At 43.1% G+C, this 10,212-nt stretch overlaps 1 protein-coding gene across 1 annotated transcript; it reads right to left on the minus strand.

Moving 5' to 3' along the window:
• Positions 1-3,565: 3,565 nt before the first annotated feature.
• Positions 3,566-7,516, minus strand: LOC147418595 (pentatricopeptide repeat-containing protein At2g39620-like). Its single transcript, XM_086506932.1, has one exon. The coding sequence runs from the start codon at positions 7,403-7,405 to the stop codon at positions 4,409-4,411; it is 2,997 nt and encodes a 998-aa protein (XP_086363058.1). The 5' UTR covers positions 7,406-7,516; the 3' UTR covers positions 3,566-4,408.
• Positions 7,517-10,212: the final 2,696 nt, after the last annotated feature.

A 10,212-nucleotide genomic window follows, 5' to 3' on the forward strand; every position in this document is an offset into this window, starting at 1 on the left:
TACCTAAGTTTTTCCATGCAATGGCGGGGGTTTCAACATCCTGTAGATAGCCCATCATGCCATCTGTGATGCTCATAGAAAGCCAATACATCACTTTGCTCTGGCCTTGTTGCCAGTCCCTCAAAGCTTTCCTTTGTTCTGCTGTAGCATTTGCCTCGGGAATCTCTGGTTCCTTTTCATTGTCTCCTTCTACATAGTCCCAATAACCTTTTCCTTTTAGAAAATTTGTTATTCTGAACTTCCATGCAGGGTAGTTATTTTCCTCAAGCTTCTCAGTAACAATCTGACTGAAACCGTCAGACATCTTGAAGCACTAAGACAAAATAGCTGCAATCTGCAAAAACCTGCAAATCTGTTGAACCTGCTATCGTGGTACTTGTAACGCTTTCTACACTCAACGAGTGTCCACAATCAAGCGTACATACAACCACTGTACTTGTACAGTAAATCTCTGTGTACTGCACTTCGGAGACAAGAGAGTGATGCTCTTGCTCTCTTAGCCTCTCTTGCCTTCACCAGGCTCTGATACCATGTAAAGAATGAGGATGCAAGAGAGCTACACAAGACAAGCACACACCACATAGAGATGGAAAGCTTCTTCTTCTTCTCACAGAAAAGAGAGTGCAAAATGACTAAGTGCTAAAGCTGAAAAGTAGCACATATGTACATGCGGTCACTAAGTGTGAACTCGCTAGAAGCGTACTAGGCTGGCACTATAAGTGTAGTCCAGCTGTAGAATCACTGGCAAAGATCCTCCGTGTCGGTCACCTAACGCGCCAGTGAGTAAATGTCGTAAGCGGCCAAGACCCGTAGTGGATGCCAGCTCAAGATGTAGAGCTCGACATCTCAACAACTCCCATGGAAACAGGTTTGAAATTGAGTCTTCATGATGCTGGTGATCCTGTAGATGTCACTCTTTACCAAACTTATGTTGGCTGCCTCATTTATGTATGCAACACGAGGCCGAATATTCAGTTTGCAATCTCACAGGTCAGCAGATTTATGCATAGCCTAGGGTCTAAGCATTGGCAGGCTATCAAGAGGATTGTTCGCTACTTAAGTGTCACTTTACATCTTGGCTTGTTTTATCTCAAGGGGGGATCATTGCCGCCAGACTTACATGATTTTTTGCACTCAGATTGGGCTAGTTGTTTTGGCACGCGAGTGTCCACAAGTGGTTTTTGTTTCATGCTTGGTAATTCATGTATATCATAGTTGAGCAAGAAGCAACCTACTGTGTCCACTTCTAGTTGTGAAGCTGAGTACAAGGCAGACTTCACAGCTACGTTTGAGTGTCTATGGCTCAAACGCCTTATGGCTGATTTGGGTGTTGGACAGGATAGTGCCAACACTATCTACAATGATAGTCAGAGCGCATTGGTAGTTGCGAGGAACCCAGTTTTTCATGCTCGCACAAAGCACATTGAGGTGCATTACCACTATGTCAAGGAGAGGCTCTTAGCAAGAGAGATCAGCTTGGCTTATGTGCCAACACATGACAACCTTGCAGGTTTTTTCACAAAGGCATTGTCTCGTGAGAAGTGAGAAGCTTTTCGCAAAGCTTTGGGCTTGCTCCCCTTTGTGGACTGATCATGTCCTCAGGGCATGGCACTTCCCTTTACCCTTCGTGACAGCCCTCATTCACCGCATCACTCCCAGGGGGGGATTTGTTACCATATACATGTGGTAGTGATGTGTGTGAACACACTTAGGACCGCCGGGGCATTTTTTCCCTCACTAGGAGGCTTTTCCCCCGTGCATTGTATATACGCCCATCATTCTAGGGCTATCAAACTTTCCATTGCACACTAAGTAATACACTCTCTATTGTGTGCCTTGAGCTTCCTTAGTCTTCTCCAAGCTGTGTGCGTTTCCCTGCAACCCTAATTCCAACACTCTCATAATCTATTTCTGTTGTGATTAAAAGAAAATACTTTATTCTCTGAAAGAAAATAAGATTGGTGAAGAGGATGAAATTTATCCCAAGCATTACTATTTGCTAAAAGAGTGTTGCCTCATCAAAAATGCAAATAGAGAGTGCAAGGTGAGCGCAAACCCAACAATCTCATACTTCAAAATTTTGGGTCCTTTTTTTGTATTTTCAAAATGAACATGGGTTTCACTTAAATACATGTAGCACCGCTAACAATATATATAAGGACACATAAAGGAATGTGTTGGCTTGCACATAAAGTACCCCTTGGTTAGTGCCACATAAACGACTTTCCTTGCATGTATTTGTGCTTGCTTAAGCTTAAAAGCCCTAAAAAAGATAGCCCCCATAATCTTAGCTCCACTTTATGCCCATATGTACTTAATTTACAACAACCATTAGAAATGCTAAAAGCTTTAAGATGGCCTTCTAGTTAGAGTGAATTACAAGTGTGTGTGTGTGTGTGTGTGTGTGTGTGTGTGTGTGTGTGTGTGTGTGTGTGTGTGTGTGTGTGTGTGTGTATCCAGGAAAGAATTGTGAGAAATAATTTTTCAATGTCAAACCTTTGTAGATCTACAACTAGTTGAGAGAGCACATTTTTATATTTCAAAGAAAGCTATGAAGGAAATCTCCTCTAAAGCATCATCATCAGTTTACTTGAGTGATATAACTCGATATAATATTTCATGATAAGATTTAATTTAAGGGAAGAATAAAGACCATGATAACCCACACATGAGTTAAAATCATGGTGGATTTATCTCCAAATGTAAACAAGTTTGGCCTTCCTTCTACATAGAATCTTCACAAAAATAATGAAAAGGAAACATTTTCAGCATGAATGATTTTGTGAGATTAAAAGTTGGAATGAGCCCCCAAAAAAGATTAAACGAATGATGAAGAGAAGCAAGAGAAAACATGTGTCTTATAATGACTATTTTGAGTTGAGAGGCAAAATCATCATCATTTAGGACTTGGCATTTTGGCCTCATCACATAGTCCTTCCTTTGGCAGGCCCAAAAACACAAATGAAAGCTAAGGTCTTTGCCAGTGGGGCAGGCCAAACAAAGTGTTCTTAACATTGTAACTATACACATTGTTTATGCGTTGAAATCGATTGTTGGTATTATCAGTGGAAGATATACCTATATATTGGTGTGTGGTTGAGTGGAGAATGTAGGCTTTGGGTGGCATTGTTGTTTTTATTGTAAGGGTTTTCTAGGGACTTGGGCTTATAACCTCTTGATCATGAAGCACAATTCTTTTATCATTAAATTGACACATAGTATCTTGTCTAGGGACTTGAACTTATAACCTATTGATCGTGAAGCACAATTCTTTTATCCTTACATTGACACATGGAGACATCTTTGGTTTCTTGTGTACCTTGAATGAAAAATGAAATTTGATTTGTAATTTGGATATAAAAAAATTTAGTGTCTAACTAATGTTAGAGCAAAGTTCTTGATGGTGACCAAAAAGCAAGGATTAAGGTTTTCCCTAATGAGAGAATTCAGACATCAAAAGCTGTAGATAAGTCTCATATGATTATTTTTAACCCCCCCAAAATCATTGGACTTTGAGAGAAATGCTGCTGGCTTTGAAGACCTGATCAAACTAGCAACCAGGACACGAGGCAATAGTTGGTTATTAGCAAGGATAGAAATACATCAGGGAGACCTACCTAGATGAGGCAAAGGGTTAGTAGAAATAATCACCTGATGCAAAAGACTCAAACTATAGCAACCAGTTCATCTATGTGTGAGATGATGTTTTCTTGGGCTCCCACAATAAGGACATAAGCCTTTAAAGCTTCATACACAAACACGGACCTGGACGATTTGGTTAGAGCATGATAATGGCTACAAAACTTTCTATTGATTGTCATATAAAAGTACAAGTATGTTCAAACACATCAAATGTGTACAAAATGTATATTTATTACAACTGAGTTATCAAACTTACAAAAAATTGTATAAAAGGTCCAATAGTTACAAGTAGTTGCAATACATACAAAGAATGCAAAAACCCTATAGAGGCCGTACATATTTTGAGCATTGTCTCCAAAATTGCCCCCCAAATGTATTGACTCCACAATACAGGGCAAAGATTTCAGAGCCTCTGTCAGATCCAATGACATTAGCTTGCTTCAAGTTTGCCAAGGCTCAAAAGCTGCAATGCAATGAGGTTTCAGAGATGAACAGGTGATCAACCACAAAATTGATGAACCATGGGCAGCGTTTTTGAAAAAACCAGCCTATCAATGTACTTTTAACCGGCTAAAAAAATCCTGGCTAGATTCTGGGCTTTTCTGGAGGAAAACTGGTATAATTTTAGAGTGTCCTTTCTCTCTGGTTAGCAAAAGGTTTTTGGCAAGCCCTGGCCACAGACAAAAAACCAAAACAATATTGCCACTGCTTATCTCTGAGTTTTCTGCGATAATCTCCAAGTTTAGAAGGTGGCTATCGTCACCTTCTAGATTTGCCTGTCAGCAGTTACACACAGAATACCCATGGAGACATAGGCTGCAGTGTTTAGTTCATCCAATTGCACAGCATGTTCATAGGCCCATCTTCCAAGCTTGAAATATTCCCATTTCTGGCAAGCACCCAATAACGTGTGCCACACTGCAAGATTCAGATTGAACGGCAACTCTTCTATCAATGCTTCCGCCCTGTCTAGAAGACCTGCACGTCCAAAAAGGTCTACCATGATAGTGTAATGCTCAAACCTTGGGGTGATGCAATAGCATGTGTGCATTATCTTAAACATCATTTGACCCTCCTCTAACAGACCTCCATGACTGCAGGTGGTAAACACAAGAGTGAATGTGACTGGATCTGGATTCAGCTCTCCTTCAGCCATTCTCTTGAATAAACCCAAAATGGTATCTAAATCTCCTAGCTGCACATATCCTGCCATCAGTGCATTCCAGGAGACCACATCCCATGAAAGCTTCTGGAAGACATTGCCCGCTTCTTCAAGCATGCAGCAATTCGCATACATGTCTACCAAAGCATTTCCGGCAACCAGATCATTCCCCAAAAACCCCCTTTTCACCATCTCTCCATGTAGCTCTTGACCCATACATGCAGCTCCCAGTCTGCCGTAGACTCCTGCAACACATGTGAAGGTGACTAAGTCTGGAGAAGTGCCCGCATATTGCATTAGCATAAAACAATCTAGCACTGCTTCACCATTTGCATTCTGTGCATAACCATTAAGTAGTGCATTCCATGAGATGACATTCCAGGCTGGAAGCTTATCAAACACATCCAGAGCTTCTGCAAGCAATCCACATTTGGCATAAAAGTCCACCAATGCTGTGCCAATGACAACATCTTGTTGAGACAACCCATTTGTCACGATCTGAGCATGCAATGCTTGTCCCTTGGCTATGGCACCTGTACTGCTACAGGCTTTGAGAGTACTAGCATAAATGGCAGCATCTGGCGACAAGCCTGTTACTTGCATTTGCTCAAAAGAATGAATTGCTTCTCTGCCATGCCCACTTTGTGCATAGCTTGCAATGAGCACAGTCCAAGACACAACATCATGAACTGGAAGTTCATCAAAGACGTCACGCGCTTCTGAAAGCATGCCACATTTGGTGTACATATCAATCAGTGCAGTGCCAACCATAATGTCCTTCTCCAACTGGCCGTCTGTAACAATGTGCGTGTGTACTTCAAAGGCCTTGTCTATCATTTCTTCATTACCACAGGCTCTCAATATGCAAGCAAAGGTAATTGCATCTGGAATGAGGTCCTCTTGTTGCATTTGATAGAAGCAATTGAGAGCCTCCTCACTGTGCCCATGTTGGGCATATCCTCCAATAAGAGCAGTCCAACAGACTACATTTCGAATCACAATTCTATCAAAAACCTCTTTTGCTCTTACCAGTGCACCACACTTGGCATACATGTCCACCAACGCATTGGCAATAAAAGTATCTTTCGCCACCAGACCATTACCGAGAATCTGAGCATGTATACGGTGTCCCCTCTCCATTACCTCAATGCATGCACATGCTTTCAAAATGCAAGCATACGTGATTGTGTCTGGGGGCATTGCTTTGTGTTGCATTGTATAAAAACAAGCCAGAGCCTCTTCCCCATTTCCATATTGCACATATCCTGCAATGAGGGCATTCCAAGACACAACATTTGGCATCATAATCCCATCAAATATTTCTTGTGCTTTAATACAAAGACCGCACTTGGCATACGTATCTACCAATGCATTGGCAAGGATGATATCTTTCAAAAAATGTCCATCCCTTTGCAAGATAAGCTGTACTTTTTGAATCTCTTCTGCCATTCCTATGGCAGCACACGCTTTCAAGAGGCAAAGGAAGGTGACAACATTTGGAGGGATACTCCGAGATCGCATCCTATGGAAACAATTGAATGCATCCTCACCACCCCTATGTTGAGCGTACCCTAAAATAAGAGCATTCCATGTGACTACATTGCATTCTGGAAGCTGATCAAAAACCTCTTGTGCCTTGTCAAGAAGGCTACACTTGCAATACATGTCCACCAATGCAGTTCCAACAATGATACTTTGATCAAGCAGTCCCTCATCTACAATCTGAGCATGCAGTTCTTGGCCCTTTTTTGAGTCTCCCAAGTTGCCACAAGCTTTTAAAGCAAATACAAAGGTGATTGCGTTTGGAAAAAGGCCTCTTCGCTGCATCTGTTCAAAATGCATCAAAGCTTCTCGACAATACCCTTGTTGAGCATATCCAGCAATCAGGGCTGTCCATGAGACTACATTTTGAACAGCGAGCTGGCCAAAGGCTTCTTGAGCTTTTCCAAGCATGTCGCATTTTGCATACATATCTAACAGTGCAGTACCTACAAAATTGTCTTGTTCTAAAAGTCCTTTCTTAATAACTTCTGCATGAAATTGTTGGCCTTTGCCTACTGCTCCTGAGATGCCGCATGCTTTCAAAAGAAAGGTGAAGGTGAGCGCATCTGGAGAGATTACCTGCTGTTGCATGCCTTCAAAGCAATCAATAGCTTCCTCTCCACGCCCATGTTGGACATAGCCTCCAATCATGGTATTCCATGTCACAAGATTTGGAGATGAAAGCTCATCAAACACTTCTTGAGCTTTCAACAGCGCACCGCATTTCGCATACATGTTGACCAGCGCGCTACCAACAAAAATGTCCTTCACCAGCAAACTTCTGGTGACAAGCCGTGTATGTATGAGACGGCCTCTGTGCAAATCCCTTCTTTTTGCACATTCTTTCAACAAGGAGACAACAGAGTCGTGACTCTGCTTCCATCCTTCAACTAAGTAAAGTTTGTCGTTGCCATCAAAGCGGAGCTCCCCTCCCTCCTCCTCTTCCTCTTTCTTCTGTGCCTTGCTGTAAGTTTTCTTTGCAACTCTCGTACCTGCGTAAACGAGTCCATCGGTTGAGGAGAGCAGAAGAGGCCAGCGTGCCCTTTTCGAAGCCAACATAAACTGGCGTTCGCCATCGCCACTACCGAGTTGCCGTGATTCACCACGATCAAGCGGTATGAATTTTGGCCATGAAAATGTAAAGGCAAAATTACGGAAATGTCCCTGAATCCCCCCGCCCCCCCTCTCCAAATTCCAAAAACTCCCTTGTATTATTTTTGGATCATTTTTTGCATTACTCTAATCTATCTGTAAGAGTCACAGCAAGACTATTCACCAATGAGGTCACATATACATGTATCAATCTTCCTATGAAGGATTGCAAAACCAACTCTCTTTGGAGAGGTTTTCGATCATAATGAGGGGTATTTTGGGAATTTGGGAAAATTTGAAGGGCATTTTGGGATTTCTTGGGCAAATATGATATTGTGAGGCCTTGGGCTTTGAAACCTTCCTCTCCTCCCACCCTCTTGCCCCTTCTATAAGCAACTCCCGAGCTCGATTTCAGATTAGACCCTTGGCCCTTACATTACTCCCCCCTTGGAGAAGTGTTTTCGTCCTCGAAACTATGATGTATGTCGATATCTGAATCCATGGCATAACGTGCTATGTAAGCATGAAAAGAGGAATACCTTGCTTCAAAAATTGCTTGGCAAAAATAAAGAGCTACCATAGGCGAACAACCGCAACAAAATAATCAATTAGCCTTGCTAGATCGAAATCTAGAAGTCAAAGTAAGTTGCAGATGTTAATGGAAAATGTGTGGATATCCTCGCTTAATAAGCAGTGGGGCAAGCACTGGCCAGAGTCAAGATGGGAGATAGTCATGAAGAAAATCTGGCACCCACAATGGCCGCATGGGATGAAGGTCTTCTTATGGAAGGTATTATGGGAGCCTTGTTGACTAGAGTGAAGGTTCTCACCCGAGGAACTGGTTCGGATAAATGCTCACACACCTTTTCAAGGAGATTTGTGGCCTTGCAGGGAAGATTTGCAAATGAGTTCAAAAGACCTAGAAATAGGATTCTTCAAGAATGATCTCTTCTTGGGAGGGAAGGTGTTCAAGAGCCAAGCGCTACTCATCGCAACACAAATTGTGAGATTTTGTTACTTCAAACATGTTTGGAAGGCAAGGAACTACCGGATCTTTTTGAGAACACCATGAAAACAACTAAGTTCATGAACATAATCCAAGAAAGCAGGGGGGTGATCATCGCCATTAGGAAACAGAAAAACTCTGATGAGTGGAGCAAGGCCATGAGCACCATAATGACTGACATGTACATGTAAAGATGTGGACTCATCCATTGTCATGGGCTGGCTCCCTTGTTAGCCGATGTATTGATCTTTTGAATTTGTCATGGCTCGTTATGAGCATGAAAGGAATTTGTAATTTTTTGGTTATGCTAATATAATCTACTCACCATTGTGAATTTTGCAAAAAAAAAAAAGTAGTAGTTACAAAGTATATGTAGAACCCCACATTGATGGCACACGGTATATATTGCATGCTAGAGTGTTGATTCTCTCTCTCTCTCTCTCTCTCTCTCTCTCTCTCTCTCTCTCTCTCTCTCTCTCTCTCTCTCTCTCTCTCTCTCTTGTCACTTGGTCAAGGATGCGTCGATCGACTCCCAAGTTAATGAGGCCTTCTTACAACGCCAATGTATCATGGCTTGGGAGAAATCCGGAGGTTCTCGCTTCAGCCATTACACCACACACGTTGCCCCAAACTACAAATCTCTCTTCTTCTCGGAACGAGGTAACCGAACCCATTCCTACATCCTTGAGCCCATCCCGTTGAGTGCAATCCGCACCATTGCCTCCATTCGTCTTAGCTCCCATTCTCTACGCTGCGAGACAGGACGTTGGGGCACTGGCGAGGAGTGTCATCGACTTTGCACCTTATGCCCTTGTCAAGTGCGAGAGAGTGAGTACCACACACTACTTGAGTGCTCAGCTTTTGACCACATTAGGTCCTCTTTTCCCCATATATTCAGCCATGAGCTCTCCCTACATACCTTCCTCTCCCAACCACGATGTGGACTCTCTATTGCGACGCTCATTTCAGCCATTTTTGAGCATCGAGAGTCACTTATGAACTCCACTCACACCACGTGACATGTTCATTTGGTCCCATAGGTCATATTTGACCTCCCAGGACGATAATAGAACTATCTATCTATCTATCTATCTTCTAGATCTTGAATGTCAATCCCTTGAACTCCCTTTGTGTAATGCACATTGCAATCCTTCAATTGATCATCTACTTGATTGTCCTAGTTTCCTCTTGAATAACGTGGATTGACTTCAAGAACCCTTGGATAGATGTTCGAGGTCTTTTGGGATTGTTCGATGTCAAAAATTCTCTTCTTCTCCTCCTCCTCCTCCTCCTCCTCCTCTCTCTCTCTCTCTCTCTCTCTCTCTCTCTCTCTCTCTCTCTCTCTCTCTCTCTCTCTCTCTCTCTCTCTCTCTCTCTCTCTCTCTCTCTCTCTCTCTCTCTCTCTTTGGAGCCCTGTGAGAGGGCGTCCGAGGCCAGCCCTGCCCTACACAACATAACGCAGCCCAGCCCTGCCCCGAACCAGGCCTTCGACAACGCGTTAGTGTGCAGGCGTTAGTGTGCAGGCGTCCACCTGCTTCCCAACCCGCCCGGGCCCGCTCACACAGTGAGACTCCCAACCCTACACAATGAGCCCGCTTCTCATTCTTCTCTCTGGCGAGCTACAGCAACGTGACACCACCTACTTCGCAACCCTCTCAGGCTCGCTCACACAGTGAGACTCCCAACCCTACACGCTGAGCTCGCTTCTCATTCTTCTCTCTGGCGAGCTACAGCAACGTGACACCAATGCCTACATGGGGCTTGCTCA

The sequence above is a fragment of the Adiantum capillus-veneris genome, chromosome 30 (assembly GCF_014529385.1).
Source record: "Adiantum capillus-veneris isolate H3 chromosome 30, ASM1452938v2, whole genome shotgun sequence".
Classification (NCBI taxonomy): domain Eukaryota; kingdom Viridiplantae; phylum Streptophyta; class Polypodiopsida; order Polypodiales; family Pteridaceae; genus Adiantum; species Adiantum capillus-veneris.